At 40.6% G+C, this 21,376-nt stretch overlaps 1 protein-coding gene across 1 annotated transcript; it reads right to left on the reverse strand.

The window, feature by feature from the left end:
* Positions 1-1,350: 1,350 nt before the first annotated feature.
* On the reverse strand, positions 1,351-20,198 carry LRRC58 (leucine rich repeat containing 58). Its single transcript, XM_063294600.1, has 4 exons — positions 19,689-20,198; positions 13,884-14,012; positions 9,117-9,394; positions 1,351-6,560 (listed from the first exon to the last, which is right to left on the reverse strand). Exons 1-4 carry the CDS (start codon positions 20,150-20,152, stop codon positions 6,352-6,354), a joined length of 1,080 nt encoding a protein of 359 aa, XP_063150670.1. The 5' UTR covers positions 20,153-20,198; the 3' UTR covers positions 1,351-6,351.
* Positions 20,199-21,376: the final 1,178 nt, after the last annotated feature.

A 21,376-nucleotide genomic window follows, 5' to 3' on the forward strand; every position in this document is an offset into this window, starting at 1 on the left:
CAGTTTGTCAGTTTTGATCGCTGAGGAGAGATTGTTTCCAGGCCCCTCCTTTGTGGCACAGGCAGTGATGGACATGCCTCAGTATGTAACACCTCTGCTTTGCGGGCTGCACTGGTTGTCAGTTTGCTTCCTGGAGCAATTCAAGGTGCTGGTGGCTATATATAAAGTCCAAATGGCATAGGGCCTGGTTACTTGCAGGACTGCCTGTCTCCCATAGTATCTGCCTGGCTGATCCAGTCTGGCAAGGTTGGTGCACTCCAGGTTTCTTTGATTAAACATTTCCATCTTTTGGGAACCTGGAAGCGTGCCTTCTCTGTAGTGGCGCCTGCCCTCTGGAATGAGGTTCCCCCCAAGATTTGAACAGACTTTGGCAAGGGTGATTGGAGCCCCCCTTTTTTGGTTCCCATCTGTTTTTGTCATTTACGTCATCTTTATTCTGTTATTGATGTTTCCCTGTTTTTAAATGTTTTTAACAGTTGATAAACTGTCTAGAGTCACTGGGAGTCAGGTGACATATGAATTTAAATAATAATAAAAATAATAACTATTACTATTATTTTATAGCAACATAAATAAAATCAACCAAATCCATCCTGAGCCAAGCAGCTACAACAATCCTCCTGGCATCTCAAAAAACCAGGGATCAAAGGTACAAAAGTACACCACCTTACCAAGGCAAGTTAATTGTCATCTTTCTGAGTCCTGCCAAAAGTCAAGCATTGCAAATGTGGTCTGCTCAGACTGGCACACCAGTGAGAGACTAGTGTTGAGAAAGTCCTTCCTGGAAGAGCCAGAGTTACTAAGCAGTTACGCCAGACATTCCCCCTCCCCATTATATCCACCCCCAAAACAGGGATCAGACACACGTTTGATGTGTCCTAAAAAGTCAGATTTGTTCTTCTAGAAGTTTGGATTTTACAGATTTTTGAAAGTTTGGATTTTTAATTTGGAGTAGGACACTGCATGGAAACCCACTGCAATATTCTGCCAAAGCAAACTAATGAACATTCACAACCAGGCCAATGTCAACAGGACATTGGAAGATAAGCCCAAGGCTAGAAGGTATCCAATGGAAGGGGAGAGAGCATTGTCAAGCCTCTAGTAACAGCTCACAACCATGTAAGCTAGATTCTCACCAAGGCTCTTTAGTCATGTTTATTGCAAGGAAGAAGGGGGTTGGTTACAGAATCTTGGAAACTGGATGTATGTACTGTAGTCTCACTTATTGATGAGTTTGTTAAGATGGAGCCTCTTTGATTATTTTTTCCAACCCAAGGGAACCTCTGGCACACCATGCCTATTGCATTCCCAAAGTCAACTAAAGCATTCAGTATATCAAAAAAGATCAGGTTAGTTTGGCATGATTTATTTTTTTATAAATCCAATGGCTGGAAGATACAAAAAGATACCATATTCATTACAAATATATCCTTGTGACTCAGGACAGGTAGAAACTATCAAACATGTTCTTTGGTATTGCCAGTTTTATACAGAACCTTGAAATGTGTTAATTAGCCCACTCCTGACCAGCAAAACAGGATACAACAATCAACAGTATAAGCAACATCAACAAGGTTGCCAGGTTTTGTGTGGCAGCATGTAAAGTCAGGCAAAGAATAAAGAGCAATTGAAGCTGCCTATGGATAGCCAGAAATGGCTGACACACCATTAACATTGGCTATTTTTTAACTTCTTTTATGCTTTGGTGTGTACATGCCATGTCTGCTATTATACTATATTCTTCTCAGGTTTGACAGGGGTCTGTAAGAGAAGTTTATTATTAAATCACTTCTGGACAATTTTATTATCTACAAATACACACACCACACACAGACATGTATATGTATTTGATATTGCTATTTCAAAGTTTATATTACCCAGATTGCTAATTTTAATCTCTTTTCTCCTTTGTTGCATACATGTAGCTGAACAAGCCCCTTAGCTTATTTTAATATTATCTTTTAGCCAAAGTTCTTTGTATGTGCCTTTCCTAATAATCCTGATATTGCCGATTTAGTATTGAATATTTGAGTACCAATTCTCTTGTGCTGGTTAACGACCTCAATAAAGTTACTTATTTCATAAATCATAAGCATTATTTTCTAAATGCTCATAAACCAATTGCTTTATAAACTGTTCCTGAGTTTTGCTACCATGCCTGTAGTTTACACTTTTTTCCCCTCCTTCCACATTTGCACCTCTCAGCTATTCAGGCACTATATCTGTCCTCCATGATTGCAGAAAAGGGCTCCAAGATGATATCACAAGACTCTCCGATGCAACTGGCTGTAACTTGTTCATAGTAGCAAATTCTGTCTATCTCTACTTAACCTTGGGTTGTCACTTCGTCCTTTTGTTAGCTGCTCTGCTGGGCTCCATTAGAAGAGTTTCCTTTCTGGCAGACACCTTTGTCTTCTTCCTGTCACCTGTTGCTAACCAAACATAATCTCCTAGGAGTAAACCCACTCCTTTTTTTGACTGATATAGCCAAAAAAAGCCCTCTTGATGCTTTTAGTTTCTCTTGCCACCCTAAGTTCTTTTTGTTCTTTAGCCTATTTTTTGCAGATATTAGCTACTTGCTAATATTTCCTATATCAGTCCCTTTTAATGTTCAACTCAGTTGAAAGCTGGGCATCCATAAGTTTCCTACACAGCCCTCCACTTTTTTCTTATAGGAATGGTGCATGATTGTACTTTCAGTATGTAATTTTTTAGAAGTTTCCATCCTTCCTGCACTCCTTTTGTCTTGAGGGTGTCTGTCCATGAGATATTGCCTAGAACTTCTCTAAGATTATTGAAACTGTCTCTCCTAAATCTAGTGTGCTCTAATTTCTCTTTCTATAGCATCTGTATGATTTTTTTTAAGTAGAAACCAAGTGTGCTACACAAATAAGGAATGTAATTTATTGGGCAGTTTCTAAGATGGAAACTGTATTTCCATTGCACTATAAACATCTGTGTGAACAGCAATAATCTCACTAAAAAGCCCACTGTTGACCATAACAAAGCAGCATGGTAAGAATTATTACTTCCCATGGTGGGTTAAATATCTTCTGTCCATTATCCTAAACAAAATATAAATTTATCCTTTTGGCAAGCAATCTCAAGTATTTTAAAAGTTTAAAAAATCAAAAAAGCCACTCAGTTTTCTTTGAGAAAGAGTTGTACCAAGCAAGGCATATTAAAATATTCAACAAGTCAATCCTTTAAAGTTTAACTAGAGTGAACTATAAATATACAAAAAACTATACAATTTGCTTCAGATTTTGTCTCCAAACTTTCCATACAGCTCCTAAAGCACTGAATTTTGATTTATAAACATTCCATCTATCATTCACGGATAAAGAAATGACAGGACGAATACACAGCAAACGGAAAAGACAAATGATTTAAGGACATTCAGATTTGGCATTTTTTTATTGTTATGCTATGGAAAGAAAGAACCAAAATAAAATCTAAGTAATGCTTTAACGAAACCTTGCATGCCTGTGGATGGAGCACATGTGCAAACATTATTTTCAGTCACAGTTTAGAATAAGCTCAATCCAGGGAAAAAAACAAAGTGTATACTGCCTAAGCTTATCAAAAATGCCAGAAGATTAAACAAGGATCATCGTGAGATTTTACCTGTATAGGACTGACATCAAATAGTATCAAGATTCCATTATGCATATAAATCATTAATTAATTAACAGGAAAAAAATAAGTATCTTGTCCCTAATAAAAAATAAAATTCAGTTAGATTGTATCTTAATTAGAACCAACACAAATATCACCAAGTAGTTTACAACCATATCAAGTTCTCTAAAATCATTAATTGGGCTGGCATGACATAAAAAGTTTAGAGAAAAGAAGTATCAGATCTGCATTTAGACTCGCTCTCAAGGTAGAGATTGCAGACTAAATATAATGCGTATATGCATCAGTTATAACTGGAATGCTACAATGAAATAATAATGGCCAACTTTGAAAACACTTGCTAATATCTAGATCTGTTTCCAGACTTAGTGAATGGAGTTAATTCAAAGTTGAAGTTGCAAGATTTAATTCCATGTTATGATTTAAAAAAAAAAATTTCCCACTGATCATTTTAGTAAACTAGATTATATGAATAAGAGAAGATGGGGAAGAAGATATATTGCTGTTAAATAGCAGCATTTCTTCAATGCTTATAAAGACAGCCTTGTAAAATTTATTCCAGGAGATCACTCTCATTATCTAGATAGTAGAGAACTTGCAGTACTTTACTGTATTGAAAATGCTGGCTGAGGTTGAGGGAATCTAGAGTTCAGTAACATGTGAATCTAAATAAAAATCAACCTGACAGGGGATTCTGGCCAAGGGTGCATACCACATTCACTCCACCAGGTTTCTTTCTATATACAGTATATGTATATATTTAAAGAAACATATACATAAGAGCCATTTCAAAGACCTCAGAGTAAATTATATATATATATATGTATTCATGCTTGTCCACAAACCAATCCTATCGAACAGAAAATCTTTCACTAGAGGAAGAAGCCGCAATAGAAAAGTAGAAACGTAAGTACCTATAGATCCCACACTTCTTTCACAAATCTTGCAATGATCTCAGTAATAATAGTGGATTCCTTCCTCCCTAGAATTCAGGGACTTTTCCATGTGAGGTTCCCTTCCTCTCACTAATACACACAGGCGTCTAAATGACTGAGAGCAATTCCTAACATCATTCATAAAAGAGGCACTCCATTGCAAAAGCATTACTTTTACTCAGCACTCAACATTAGGGTTGCTGCTGATAAAGTACACTTACTCTGCAATGGAAACACTGCTTTAGGAAAGACGGAAGAGCCTAAACAAAAAAGATTAAGCCACAAGCCTGTGGAGAAGAACACATCTGCTGTGTGAAAAGGAGTCACAACAGTCTGTGAAACTGCAAGTGTTGTGTGTGAAAAAATGATTGCATTAAGCTCACCAACATGCTGCCACTGATATTCCTAGCGATGCCTGGTACCAGCGACTCCTTTCTGACTATTTATCTTTTATAGAGACTAGACGTGGCCCTGAATGTATGAGGTATCTTCAACACTTCTGCACATTTAGAAATGTAAGAGTGAGGAAGTTTAGGGCAGTGTCTTACGAAAAGGCAGTGCGTGTATGAGGAAGTCAAGTGGGAATATGAAGGAGGATATAATGTAAATAACCTCGCAGTAAAGGAAATGGGAGAAATAAAAGGACTGGTAAAAATGTCTGACTTTTATAAAACAAGATTATATTACAGCAAACACTGTATGTATACATGCATAGATAATCACATATCATGAAATATGATCCATAACATAAAATGTGGCAAATAATGGCACCTGGATAGCAGTTTGCACTTTTGCTTTAGAAGAACTTTGAACAAGGGAATTCTTCATCTTTCTCACAGTTAGAAAACGGCAGGTTTCAAGAAGAAAACCCAAGGAAGGCACTAATGATACACTACAGTATAACACAGGAATTGGAAACCTATGGCTTTCCCAATCTGCTGAACCACAACCTTTAGGAGCTCCAGCCACAGGAAGCACTGCTGTAGCCCAGTGAACTTACTGGGAAATGTGAGGCCAACGTTTTAGCCCCCATGGAGGAAACTGGGACAGTTTTAACAGGTAAAATAGATGCTTCAGTCAGTCAATCAATCAATCAATTTGTATGCCACCCACTAATACGTCTATTTTAATCCTTGGCCAAAAAACAGGGAAAGCGCTACCAAAACCCAACAGTTTTGCTGCCAAATTTTTGGTGGTACAATTCAGGAATGCTCTGAAGGACAGAAAAATGGAACTGGTATTAAAATATAGAAAGGCACATTAATGCTGTTATAACATAACATTTGATCATAGGCAGTGAAGCCAAATAAAGAAGGAAGTAACACTCATTGATATTTCTGTATTTCGGAGGAATTTTGTCAAAAATAAATATAGAGAGCCCGAGCACCTTTATGGGAAGAACAATATTCAAGTATAATAGATGCTAAACACAATACTAAAGAACTCCCACTCTATACTCTTAGGTAATTGTTGGTGTTATCACCATGACTAAAGATAGTCCACCTCAAAGCCAGCCTCAGAGATGAAGGACTTAAAACATCTCTAACATGTCACCAATGCCAAGAAGTCCTGAAAAATCTCAAGCTTTAAGAGTGTTCTTCCAGGAAGCAAGCTGTAAGAAGTCTCTATGCTAATTTCTTCCTAAGGCATTTAGTGGCTTTAGCCAATAAGCATTCTCATGAATAATTCTCCAGGTGCATTTTCTGTGAACGATATAATAAAGGCAGGCCCATTGCACAGAACATCAGATGCTTGCTTCTTGTATTATCCCTTCTTCCTATCCCAGAAGAACCTTTTGCATCCTACGTGCAGCAACAATGGCTTCATCTTCTGAATCAGATTCACTCTGGGAATTAGAACTCTGAGATGCAGAACTGCAAGGGGAAGAGCACTCTGGGGAACAAAGGTAGTGCATCAGTGGAACACGGTACTTCCCACAGAAGTCGACAAATTTTATTTGGCGGACACAGCTGTCAAAATAGACTCCTAAAGACAGAAGAAAGGCTGTTTTTAAAAGTGCTTGCAATTACTGTATAAGCATGTACATACATCATTTTCCATGGTCTATTCTCCTACTTTTTTGGGCAAAAGACATTTTGTCATTATGTCTTTAGTGTATGACCAGCTCTAAATTGAATCTAAATTGAATGGCACTAACATCTCTCTTCTTGTTTGAGAAGATCTATGGCTGGCTGGTTGGTTATATAGCTGTTGCTGTCAGCTCTTTAAATATATCACTAGGGTAGTTGGAACTTATTCTGATCCAGCTACACACTGGAGGTGCAAAAATTAAATGGGAAATCAATGTTTCAGATTGGATTTAGACACAGAGAATAAAAATCTATCCAGCTACTCAGAAATAAACACCATTGAGTTCAATATAGGAGAACCATGTTTATTTTGACAAAAAAAATCAGGCGTTTCATTAACACCTTTTCTGACTAACAAGTTTTATTAAAAGGCATAAGCTTTTTGGATGAAGTGAGCTGCAGCTTACAAAAGCTTATGCCTTTTAATAAAATCTATTAGCTGGAAAAGGTGCTACCAGCCTCCTAATTCACTGAGTTCAGTGAAACTTATTCTCAAGCAAATATGTATAGCATTACAGCTGCTCTATTTTGAAGAGACTAAAGACTACTTTCCAAAATGTCATGAGATCTGCCAGTTCTAAGTAAATAGAACACAAATTACAAAAATTGGAATTTTCACCCAGAGGTGATGTCCCTGGGGCAAAAATGGGTCATGGTAGCTTGCTGGCAGAGGATTCTTGGTGCAGAATCACAATTGAGTACAATAAGCTCTCAGAGTGCAATTGGATCATAGCAAATTTTATTTTAAACCAATGCTGTATCTTAAATCAACTTATAAATAATAAATTTTGTAGGAACTTCACACTATTGTAGTTTGATATCTTGCTGTCTACTGAGCTGGAGGATAAATTCCAGAAAATTCCATATTCAGAAACGCTTTGCCCTTATGAGGACAAGAGTACTGAATCAGGGTTATTGGCTTGAAAACAGTGGGAGCAACCAGGCAATCAACCCCTTTTTACACGCATGCAAAGGGTGTGATGCACATTGAAAAGGAATGAGGCTTTGATTGCCCAGTGATGCCCAGTTTTTGAAACCAGTTGCCACTGCTGTGAACCCCTAGGCTCCTGCTTTACTATATTTTTTTATCAAGATAATCATATTGAGCTACAACATCTTTTTTTTAGCCTATTTCCTGGATGGACAAAAAATGTTACGTACAGCTTCTTTTGGTGGATAAAGATCCTAAAAAAGTCTTGCCATTACTAAGTTTGTAACTTTGGCCTACAGAATTCACGCTTGTCATAGCAGCAAAGTAAACTAAGCACAATCCTAGATTTATTTATTACATGTTACATTGTGCTTTTATATTATCTAGGTGATAAAGATATTATTACAGTTCTAATCCATCCACATAACTTGCCAGAAAATGTTAGTTTTTATTGTGAGGAAAAGTAAATCAGTGCTATTCTATGGACGCTGGTGAGACACCAACTGCCCTTGGCTCTCCCCCCTTGAACAGATTCTATTTAACATAGTTCTAATACAGGTAGTCCTCAGGTTATGAGGGCAACTGGGACCAGGATTGCTGTCACTAAACAATGCGATCGTAAAGCGCAACATCATGTCATTGCATCGCTTAGCAACGGCAATCCAGGCAGTCCTGGTTGCTGTCATAACTCCAAGACATGTGGGTTGTTATGCAGGAAGCGGCAAGAGTCCCAGGTAAGGAGCACAGGGGTGCCGCAGGGGGTGGTGGAGGCCCTGGGAGGCCCGAAGCAGGCCGCATGCAAGGCGGAGGAGGGGTGGTGCAGTGCAAGCACAGGGATGCTGAGGGAAGGGGGGTGACTTACCAGAGCAACTTGTGACCTTCCCTGCTGGCTTCCCCATTGACTTTGCTTGTGGGAAGCCAGCAGGGAAGGTTGTAAATGGCGATCACGTGACTGCGGGATGCTGCAACCGTGGTAAGCACAAGCTGGTTGCCAAGTGCCCAAACTGCAATCACGGAACTTTGCAGAGCTGGTCGTAAGTACCATTCATTCAGTGCCATCACAATTTTGAACAGCCACTGAATGAGTGGTCAGTAAGCGAAGACTACCTGTATGTTTGTTTTTTTAGATTTAATTTTTTTGTTCCAGTCTTTCTTTTTGTATCATATATTATAAGTGTCAGGGCAGGGTTTTTTTTCTTTTTAATTCCTGGACAAGGCTAGTTTGTTAAGAGTTTTGAAGATACCTATGCCAATATGGATATAAATCCATAATATTATACTCTTATTATATAAAAATCTAAATAGGCCCAATGAGTTGCCAGTTCATTTCTAAGTTATTTTTTTTATGTTTGTGCTATTGCTTTTTATTGCTGATATTCTTAATGACTAGTTATTTTGATTTTTTTATTTCTAAACTTAGCATTTAGTAAAAAACACTAAAATGGTTCCTCAGGTGTCTTGAAATAACTGCTGTTGATTTCTAAATTTAATTTTCTCTTAAAAGCAGAGAAAATAATATACCTCCACACTTGGGATTAGGACAATTGCTGGCCAGACTCAAATATCGAAGGAGATTTCCAGGGAGATCACTAGCAACATAAGGAACATTGCGAGTTTTGATGGTGCGTCCAGCCAGTTCCTGGAGGCTTGGAGGATTGTAGGTCAGTTCACGGACAAACCTCACAACCAATGGATTCCCACGCAAACTCAATTCTTCAAGTTGAACTAGATTCAGGATCTCCCGAGGAAGGTATGTCAGTAAGTTATTGTGGAGGCTAAGAGAACGGAGTGAATGCAGCCTGGAAATCAGAGACAGGAAAAATTATGGTAAGACCCTACCATTATATACACCAAAATGAGCAAAACACCCTCCTCCAGGATGACAGGCATTATTTACCAATGAATTAAACAATGCACTCTCCTAATATGCATACTGAAGCTATTATAATAAATATGAAAATACAGAAGGATTTTTGTATGCAGGTTAAAGTATTGACGTAGAGTGTTTCTGCATTTTTGAAAACTGTATATTCCTCCTCAATCTCCAGGGCAATGAAACTCCTTTTTAAAACTCTGTAATTAAAAAAAAAATCACAATGGGTCTAGTTTAAAATACCAAAATGGGACCTCATGCATGGGTCCATGAAAAAAACCCTTTATGTACTTCTGTTGCTTTTTTTTTTTTTGCTTTTTAAAATATTTGTTTTAAATTTATTTAGGCACTCATATAAACAAAAGGACAAATTAAAAGAATAACACACAGCAAACTAAACAGGGAAGCAAACCATTACGTTACATAGAATGACTAGCTCCAGGTGGCTTGTGTCGAAAGCAAAGTATCTATGTTTGTCCGGTCATGGACAGAAATGCAGTTGTTCCAGGCAGAAGTATTTCAGGGAGGGTTAAGAGCAAGAAAAAGCCAAGAAAATCTGTGGCAGCCAAGGGAAAATGGGGAATGGAGGGAAGCCTGGGGAAATTAGGGAGCAGGCAAGCTGGTGGCATTGGTGGCAGCAGTGGCTGGAAAGGACAGGCAATGGAAAGAAGGGAAAATTCTAGGAAAATTGGGGCAGGCAGATCAGTGGGATATGCTGTACTAGAACATTTTTGGTGGTGGTGGCAGCTGAGACATCAGCCAATTGTGGGCATCTTAAAGAGTGAGATTGATCTAAAGAGAGATCTAAATTGTGAGCATCTGAAGAACATCTACCCCATATTTTATCATTTTATTAGAGAATATCATGAGGCACTCTACTGAAGGCTTTGCTGAGGTGCAGGCATGCTATGTTTAGGGCATTATTTTGATCAACTAAGCAAGTCCTATAAGTAATTCTATCAAAGGAGACAAAGTTAGGCACAATTTGTTTACAACAAATTCATGCTGTCTTGCTGGCACCTATTAATTGTAGCACAAAAATCCAAGCACTCAGCAACAAGCTGTTTGATAATCTGTTCAAAGACCTTGCCTTGTGTAGATGTCATGATGTCAGATCTGTAGTTTCCCAAGCCTTTCTCCTTTCTGAAGATGGGCATGAGATTTGCCCTTCTCCAGTGTTCTGGGACTTCATATATTCTCCTGGAGTTCTTAAACTTTACTAAGTTTACTTAGTAAACTAAGTAAAGACTGGTTCTGCAATCACATCTGCACGTTTGTCCAGTATAGTAGTCTAGAATGTAATCCAATTGGTCCTGGAGATCTGAATTTGCTTAAATTATAGGTAGTCCTCATTTAGTGACCACAATTGGGACCGGCAGTTCTGTCTTTAAGCAAAACAGTCACTAAGTGGGAAATCACATGACTGTGACTGTGCTTTCCCTTCCCCCACTTCCTTACCCTTTGGAATGCTCACCCTGGCTTTGGGATAATTAGCAAGAAGAGAATTAATGTTTGTGTTTACATTCACTGGAGAGGAAGGGATTACAAGAGAGTAAACAGGCACACAATGGGGAATACACATCAAAAGGAATGCAGTGGCACTGGCAGCCTTGAGCACACTTGGGGCTGGGAGTCACAAGCATGCTACGCAAACAGCCAGTGTATTCCCCATTGTGTGCCTGCTTACTCTCTTGTAATCTCTTCCTCTCCAATCTCTCCACTCTGTGAGGGCGAGGGGGAAAAACAGGTCAGGCACAGGAGAGATTGCATAAAGAGATCACTTTTTTTCTCCCCCCCCCCCACTTGTTTAAGCAATCTCTTCGCTCTGGGAGGGGGGGGAACCAAGCAATCTCTTTATGCAATCTCTCCTGTTCCTGACCTGTTTTTTTCTCCCCCCCTCACAGAGTGGAGAGATTGGAGAGGAAGGGATTACAAGAGAGTAAGCAGGCACACAATGGGGAATACACTGGCTGTTTACATAGTATGTTTGGGGCTGCTGGCACCACCACATTCCTTTTCATGTGTATCCCCCATTTACCTTCTGAGGGAAGATAGACACAAAATAGGAGAAATTCTGCCTTCTCACCATTATCCATTACTGCTTCACCACTTTCTCTTCAAAAGTGCCTACACCTTGTTTCATTTTCCTTTTATTTCTAGTGTACACAAAGAACCCTTTTTGTTCTTTTTGGTATCTCTTGCAAGCTTCACCACATTCTAAGCTTTAGCCTTTAGTTCCTACAGTTTTTGATACTACTTCTTTGGTCATGTTTCCTTCCTTCCATTTCCTGTAAATTTTGCTTTTTCTCTGCAGTGTTTTCGAGAGCTCTGCACATATACTGTACACACTGGTCTCTTTGAATTTCTCCTGTTTTTCTTCTTATGAGAATTGTTTCATAGGTTTTCCCATCTTCCTGGACACTTGTTTCAAGGAATTCAAGCCACTGGATCTGATCTACCTTCTTTTGGAGTTCATCAAAATCCACTTTCAAAGTTCAGCTTGTAGGTCTAACTCTTCTCAGCTCCTCCTCCTCTAGGTATCACATTCAAGGACAACATCATTTCAGTATATTTGGTTCTGTACTTTAGCCACCCTTTCTTTTTTATTCTCATTTAACATCCTCCAGATGAGACTGGTGAGGTACCAATCAAACGTTTCCTTTCTCAGGTTTTGTAAGATGTATCCTGTCTCTTCCCAGGAGTCCTTTGTGAAAGTAGCATTGGCCCTTCCAAATTCCTGTTTGTTCTCCCTGTTTGCTTGCTCACTAAATAATATCTACAAGTAAGTCTCCATTAGTGCTGATAATGAATCCCATGACATGTTGTATTATTCAAATTCACACTATTTGCACTATCACTATTTGATATTTCTATGGAAAATAGGGTACAGGTTGTTCTCAGTTAACAACCACTTGTTCAGCGACCATTCAAAGTTACGGCAGCACTGAACAAGTGGTGGTAACAACCAGTCCTCGAAGTTCCGGCTGTCCCAGCACCGTGCGGTCGGTCATGTGATCACGATCTGAGAGCTTGGCAACCAGCACACACTTACGACAGTTGCAGCGTCCCATAGTCACGGGACTGCAATTTACAACCTTCCCTGTCAGCTTCCCACAAGCAAATCTACCCCACCCACACCCCCTTCTCCAGCCCCTCTCCACTTACATCACACCTCCCTGGCCATCCACACCCCATTCCCAAGCCTCACTGCATTTGTGCTGCGCCTTCCTTGCCACTCACACACCCTTCCCAAGCCCCGCTGCACCTGTGACATGCCTTCCCCCCCATCCGTGCACCCTCCCCAAGCCTCGCTGTGCTCGCACTGTGCCTCCCCATCCACCCATGCACCCCCTCTCCCATCCAGCAGCAGCCACTTACCTGACAGCCGGCCTGCTTGCAAGCCACCTGGGACTTGCAACTTCCTGCTGGCTTCCCCACTGACTTTGGTTGTTGCAGGAAGTTGCAAGGTGGTGCTCACTTAACGACCTACAATCCTCGCTTAATGACAGCATTGGGGACTGCAGGGATTGCCAATATTAAACAATGCAGTTATGTGATGTTGCGCTTTATGACCACATCACTTAGTGAGAGAAATTCTGGTCCCAATTGCTGCCGTTACTCGAGGACCACCTCAACAGAAATAGGCAATGAAAATTTTTAAACATAAATGTTTATATGTTTATTAATGAAATATAACAGTAAAAGAATAAACTTACAACTTAAATTTTATTTTTAACAGAGTAGTTCTAGAAAGCAAAATAAAAACAAAAAATTCTAATCATTGCTATCTATCTTCTAGATAGATAGATAGCAATGATGAGAATTTGTTTTTTGTCTTCTAGATAGATAGATCTCATAAATATTTAAAATAAATAAATCAAGAGAACAAAGGACAGTCTGGAGGAAAAACCCATACCCAAAGCATAACTGCTATCTCCTCTATTCTGCTGTAGTTCTTCAAAACGAGCCTTTTTTTTTTAAAGCTTCCCCTGAACAGAACCTTCCTTTTCTCCATTCTGTACACATGAAAATCACCATCTAAAATCCCAATGGCAACTGCGCACGCTCTAGCCTCAACTGCACATGTCCTAGCCTCAAGTGTGGGCTAGCTAGCCTCCCATTAACTAAATTCACACTAAATCGAATATCGCACTATTTGAACTCACACTAATCACGACCTACCTATGTTGTATATAGATTAGCATGTAAAATTATTGTACAATTTGCTGATTGTGAAGCTGCAATAAGCTACAGCTTCTCAGCATATACATCAAATTGGGTCAATATACAGAAGATATTCTCCTTTTGACACCAAAATGCTTCAAAAGAAAATAGTTATCAGTTGTATAAGCAACTAAATTCAGGACAACTATCAAAACGTTATTCAAAATAGTAAAATGGTTAGAAATACTCACTGTGCCAACTGAGGGGGAATACTCTGTATCCTGTTATCACAGAGGACTAGGTAACTTAGTGAAGACAGGTTTGCTAACTCTGGTGGAATGGAAGTAATGAAATTTCCTCCAAGGTACAAAAATTCTAAACTGAAAGACAAACAAAAATCAATACCTAAAATTTGCATCCATTTCTGACAGATCAGAGTACTGATTCAGCATGTCATTTAGAGTTTAAACCAGTGGACCTCAACCTTTTATATATTACAAAATGATTTTATTGAAGAACCTTTAATAAATAAACAACAAAGGAGGAGGAAATGGTTCATCAGGTTAACTTTCTCCAAATAGGTCACCCGCAACTTAAAAAAAAGTGCTGCCAGGAAAATAATAATAGATGATGAAAAATAATTTCTTTCTCCCCCTCCAAGCTCTTATGTGTGCCTCCCAGCACAGGATAAGTGTTCCCTATTGAATTTCTATCTGCCAGACAGTTGCTAAAGTCACCCAGAAAGGAATCAATACTCAGCAAGGCTTTACAAGGTCCTCAAAGTTATAGGAATCTGGTACATGTACAAGTTATGAAACATGCATAATGAAGTCATGAAGCAAACCCAGTCTTTGTATTTGCATTCCAACATTGGACACAAGTACAGAAATGTGGTTTGCACTGTGACACATGGTTTGCCATTCCCTTCCCACCCACCCCTTTGCAGATGAGTGCACTTAAAGCTTCCCTGCAGGAAGGCAGCAGACATCTGGATTGCTATTTCTGATTGGTCATAATCCCATTTTAGAAGACACCCATACCAAGATCTGTCCTCTATGGAGGTTCCAAAAGTACCAGAGGATAATAAAATACCAAGGGATCGCCCTGCCACTTTGTTGAGGGAGATGGCATGGTCACCTTCATCTCTTCTGCATTTATTTCTGTTGAAGGATTTGAGGGGAGCCATTTGACACCTCATCCAGCAATGACCAATCTCAGATATGCAGATGATACCACTTTGATGGCTGAAAGTGAAGAGGAACTGAGAAGCCTTATGATGAAGGTGAAAGAAGGAAGTGCAAAAGCTGGCTTGCAGCTAAACCTCAAAAAACCAAGATTATGGAAACCAGCTTGATTGATAATTGGCAAATAGAGGGAGAAAATGTAGAAGCAGTGAAAGACTTTGTATTCCTAGGTGCAAAGATTACTGCAGATGCTGACTGCAGCCAGGAAATCAGAAGACGCTTAATCCTTGGGAGAAGAGCAATGACAAATATCGATAAAATAGTCAAGAGCAGAGACATCACACTGACAACAAAGGTCCACATAGTTAAAGCAATGGTATTCCCCATAGTGACATATGGCTGTGAGAGCTGGACCATAAGGCAGGCTGAGAGAAGGAAGATCGATGCTTTTGAACTGTGGTGTTGGAGGAAAATTCTGAGAGTGCCTTGGACTGCAAGAAGATCAAACCAGTCCATCCTCCAGGAAATAAAGCCAGACTGCTCACTTGAGGGAATGATATTAAAGGCAAAACTGAAATACTTTGGCCACATAATGAGAAGACAGGACACCCTGGAGAAGATGCTGATGCTAGGGAGAGTGGAGGGCAAAAGGAAGAGGGGCCGACCAAGGGCAAGGTGGATAGATGATATTCTAGAGGTGACGGACTCGTCCCTGGGGGAGCTGGGGGTGTTGACGACCGACAGGAAGCTCTGGCGTGGGCTGGTCCATGAAGTCACGAAGAGTCGGAAGCGACTAAACGAATAAACAACAACAACCAGCAATGACAGCAGTACATTGACAGCTCTCACAGTAGGCAGGTATGCTTTTTTCCCCCCCAGGAGATGTAAAAGCAGAAAGAAGAAAAATAGCATAAGCCATGGTTGGGCCAAGCCTAGGTGAACCCTGGTAAGCCTGAGTGAGGCAAGAGAGGCAATTGCTGTGTTCCTCCTCAAATAAAGCGTTAAGGACTTATTGTCATGACCTCGTTGCAAGGCACAAAGAGCCTCACAACGTGGATCATGATCATTAAGGAAAAGGAGGAAGAAGATAATCAAACCAGGGATTAACACAAGCACCCAAAGACACCCACACCCATGATCCCATAAACAACTGAAAGGAGAGACGTCAGAGGAGTGAAGATAAGGAGCACATGGTGCCCCGGAGGACACAACCGTTGCAGGGAGACAAAGAGGACACCGGGGAAAACGCCCAAGCAGCCATCAAGGGTCCCATCAAGAGGGATCGGGGCATTGAGGGGTGGGGAAGCCCGGGGCAATACAGGAGGGTATAAAAGGGGCACCCCCACACTACCTACCCCGTTCCCGTTTTTCGTTCTGTCAGCTATCATTCCAATAAACCAGAAATCCTTAATATCCATTAAGTGAGTCTGTGTCTTATTGCGAAGCGAGGCTGGCCCTGACACTTATCCTGAGCCCCATTTAGACTACTTCTGCTGCTTTATGTATTACTGATTAAGAACTGGCATAAACCATATTGGTCCACATCAAACTAGAGGTGATTTCATAATAAATTGTTTTTATGCCTCTATGCAGGAAAAAGAGAATTTTGATCTTGAACTGATACACAGTATATTCTTTCTTTTTTCTTGTAAGTGTATTATATCTACTTATAAGCTCAAGTCAGCACATAAAGACTAACTTGATTGGAAGCAATTGAAACAAGGTCACCTGTTAAGTTTCACATATGAATAGATATTTGGACCTAGGTCTCTAAATTCCAGCATTAAACTGTAGTGAATTTTATGGCAAAGCTTAGCTCTATCCACTACTCTTAATCATAGCAATTAAATACATAGCCATAAAGTTCAGAAATGGTACACCTCTAAATACACAAAATAAATTACCAAGCAATATTATTTAAGTTTGAAGGCAATGCTTGCAATACCTTCACATTATACCAAAATGAACAACAACGTCAGTAGTAAATAACAGAAAATGAGAAAAATATACTGACATGATTGTGCATCTGCAAATGAGTGATAAATAATTGAATGGATTCTAAAAGAAAATAGAATTGTGCAAAGGATTAAGCATATAACTTTCAAATATTACTTCTAACATTATTCTGATTTTTTTTTATTTTTTAGACTTTTTTATCCTGCCTTTATTATTTTTATAAAGAACTCAAGGCGGGGAACATACCTCACACTCCTTCCTCCTCCTATTTTCCCCACAACAACAACCCTGTGAGGTGAGTTGGGCTGAGAGTGAGTGACTGGCCCAAAGTCAAGAGGATCATGCGCTTTTTTTTCTAACTTTGCAGAAGCCTCTTAAATATATGAAGCAAACTGACCACACTGAAAAGGGAAATAACAATGGGAATTGTTTCATGGGAAATAACAATGCGAATAGAAGAGACTAAACAACTTATCGCTGCCTTGAAATACTGGCAATAGTAACTAGAAAAACAAGCCATGGATGAAAATGGTGCGAAGTGCAATGGTTGCACTTGCACTCCCACTCTTGGAAGCTGGGCTTCTGGTTGCACGTTTGTACTCTCACTTCTGGGATGTGTCCTCCCCTTCACAAAGTTTTCTTTTTACTTGGGTGGGTCTATTGCTAGCCCCTTCTTCTATTCCTGGAGAATAAATGACTATCCCTGAGAACTGGTCTACTCCAATTCTCAGGAGTAGTCATTTCTATTCCAAAGAACCATTGTTCATGTCCCAAGCTTCTTACGGGTCTCTCACCGATATTCCCCATTTTTTGCTTTTCAACGTGATTAATATGCTTTATTTCTAAAACAGCAGAACAGAAGGAAAAAGCTTATCTGTGACTGAACATTTCTGGTGTCATAATACATAAAGCACATAGTAAAAAAAAAGAAAGAAAAAGATACCGTATACATTGCAGGTAAGCTGAGAATTTTAGGTGCCAAAATACACCCAAAAATTGGGTTTGGCTTGCTTATCCATGAGTATATACAGTAATACTTTTTAAAAGTATCCATATACCCTGTATATGCTCGCATATAAGACTATCCATGAATAAGCAGACCCTTGAATTTTTAACCAAAATACCATGAAAAATGCGCCATCCGCAGATAAGCCCATTGTGAAAATTAAAACATACATAACTTAAGAGGGTCAGCTTATCTGCTGGTGGGCTTATCCACAAGTATATACAGTATACAAATTATCATTTTCAATACTACAGGGCATCTATATGAACAAAATTAAAATCATAATATTCATTAAATATACAAAGAAAACATAATAGAGGAAACTAAAGAAAATTGGTCTAAATTGCCCCCAAATACTTTTCCCTGTCTGTTGAAAAAGAATAATTTTCAACTATTACTTCCTGAAGTGAGGCTATATTTTTCAATAGAAATGTGAAGATAATGGAAAAAAGCAAGAAAAATGTTTTTTATTTCACTGGAGAAAAATTGATTCAAGGTAATTATTATATGAGGCCAAGTTGATTATATTTCCCAATAAAAGATTTATGAATTATTTTTAATCCTATTTTTAACCAGGATTCTCCCACAACATAAGCTTCTTGTGAATAAAAGGACCACAACAAAGCCCATGATCTAATATTGTGTCTTTGTGTGTATGCATGAATCTATATATCTAGCTATATCACAGAGCATTAAGTGCTGGTAATGAACAAACCCATTCATAGATAAAACTCTTAGTTTCAATAGAGTGAAAGAATAATTCTCAAATTTATCCCAAGGACATTTCTGAAACTCTTACATTAAACTGTAACTGAAGTTAAATTGTACACCCAATGAGTAAAAGTGCTGAAATTACCTGCAAGGCTGCCTACTCTCATACTGTAATGTCTGCCCTACATTCTTTTGTAGATCTCACTACAGATATAAGATCAACAGTTAATTCTGATTTTTCTGTGGCCAAAACTATAGTTATGGTTAACAAACTGCTGCTGGAGTTGAAAAACGCAAAACTCTTTGAATAGCCTGGATGGGGGAAAAAAAATTAGGAAGCCTACTTTTTCATCTAGGCTATTCAAAGAGTTCTGTATTTTCATAAATATTATGCTTGCACTGCTTTATGTTTTTTAAAGCCATCCAAATACAGTATGTTGTATTGAATTGCTTTTAACCAAGGCTACAAAAATCCAGAGGGCTACTAAATGGCTGTAAAGAGGCAGGGGAAACTCTCAGCTCTCTGCTGCCATCTATCAGTTGTCTCTATTTTGGCAGTTCACAAGTAAGAGTCCTAATATAAATGTTCTAAATAACTATAATAATTAAAATTTATTAAACTTATATCACAACAAAGAAATTACAATAAAATAAGTAAAACATAAAAGATAAATATGTCAAGTGTGATGAAGCAAGGGGTCTCCGTCTCCCTCTCCCTCACCAAAGGCATGGGTGGAGAAGGAAATAATAAACCCACCTTTTTTCAAGAGGCTACTGGAATGTATGCCTGGGGAAGGCAATGGCAAACCACCCCGCTGTAGTCTGCCAAAAAAAACGTCGCGAAAGCGGCGTCCCTCCAAAGGGTCAGACATGACTCGGTGTTTGCACAGGGGACCTTTCAACTTTTTTCACCGGAATTTATGTACAGAAAATCCATGCTCAAGAAAAATACAGAATGAGCTGATGCCCCACTTGAAATAACCTGACAGTATAAAACCACTGAGACCTCCTAAAAGGTGCATCCTCTGACTGAAGCAGAGGTAAGAGCTCGCATTTCGAGGAGTGAAGCAGGAACAGCAGCAAACCCCGCTTTTTGTTTCGTGGGGACTGGTGCACCTCCCGCAAAATGCAACCCAAGCTTCGGGTCGGTAATTCACCCACAGCCGGCTTCCTCTTGGCCCCTTTCCGAGCCGGCTCACCTGCTGAGCTTCTGGATGGCGGGGGGGATGCTCTGGAGCCGGTTGCTCCCCAGGCTGAGGCTCTGGAGGCGGGAGAGGCCCAGGAGCAAGGCGGGCAGGTGCGTGAAGCGGTTGCCGCTCAAGTTGAGGACGCGCAAGGACCGGGCCAGGGGGGCGCTGGACAGGCCCTTCGGGAGCGACCGAGGGGACCCCAGCCGGTTGTTCTTCGCCAGCAGCGTGTGCAGATGCGCCAGATCCAGCAGCTCTGGGCCCAACGCCGACAGCCCCGTCCCGCTCACGTCCAAGACCTCCAGGGCTGGATACCAGCTCCTCAGTCCCGCCGGCAGCTCGCCCGCCGGGGACAACCACGATGGAGGCAGCACCAGGCGCCGCGAGGACGGCTCCGCGGCCCCCCTCGGCCGCAGCCCACCTTCCTCGCCCGCTTGTTGGGCCTCGGCTTCGACCTGCCCTCCTTCCTCCGCCATCTCTTCAGGAGAGAGCCCCGGAACCTGTGTACGATCGTGCTCGTGGGACCCTGAATAGCAGGGCGGAAGTCCGCGTTTCTGCCGCTTCCTCCTGCATTCGGTCGAGACTTATACAGGTTCCCGGGCCGTTCCTGCAGGAATGGGCTGGGCCGCCGAACGCTGGTGTTTCTGATTCGGCTTTTCTGAAGGAAGTCCGGAGAGTTCAAGGCTCGAGTCTGCTGTCAATGTCCTCCATGGGTATTTTTCCACCGCAGAGTACCTTAGGACTTCGACTGGCGCATCTACCGTGCTCCAGGCCGACTTACTTTTTCGTGCAGTGTACTTTGCTGTTCAGTATGTATTCCACCCAGAAACTATTGGAGTTCGCTTGCTTGCAACACCACTTTTTCATACTGTACAGTTGACAATCTCGCATGTTTTTTTTTCTGAAGAAGTCTCCCATGTTTATAACAGGAATATAGGAAGCTTCCTTATAGTAAAGTGGGCCAGGAGCCCATCTAGCTAGGTGCCCTATATAGGCAATGCACACAATTCAGAGGGGCAGCTGAGGGCCTTTCCAGGCAGAGCTGATGACACTCCAGTACCCTCAATCAGTGTAGTCCAGAGGCCTCTGCAACCTTTGGCAGGAATTCCATATGCATATGCTTAGATGATGTGAGGAGTGTGTACTGAGCTTTCAAGAAGATGCAGCATCTTGACACTTCCAGTAGTGGGTTTAGAGGGTGCCTTGCTCATTGTACAAAGTTCCCCTCCAAATCATTCTCACAGCCTTACTGTCTCCCTTAACGGGCATTGCCCTTCAGAGACTCAAGCTGTAAGTATGCCCAATTCTACCTAGGAAGCATTAGACCAAAGTTTAAAACATGCTGCCCATGGACTATATGAGGCCCTCCAAGTCCAGCAATACTTTTTAGGTGTTCAGGATGCTGGCCAGCAAAAGTAGCTTACTGGGCATTATATAGGTGCATAGGCTGAGACATGGGAAATGCTCAAGGATAAGAATAGCATGGTGGTAGTAACCCGGTGGCTTGCCTTGTCTCAACTCAGTGGATCTCCTAGCAACTTCAGGGCCTGGTTGGGCCTGGCCATGTAGTTGGTGGCCCAATAACTCTCAGCGCTGCCTTTTGTGAACCCCCAACCTGCTCTTGCACACACAGCAGGTGATGTTACTGACAAGGACAGTGGGGAGGCAGGGCATGGTGAGGGAGGACAGGCCAGGAGGCT

This window comes from Candoia aspera, chromosome 2 (assembly GCF_035149785.1).
Source record: "Candoia aspera isolate rCanAsp1 chromosome 2, rCanAsp1.hap2, whole genome shotgun sequence".
NCBI classification, from domain to species: domain Eukaryota; kingdom Metazoa; phylum Chordata; class Lepidosauria; order Squamata; family Boidae; genus Candoia; species Candoia aspera.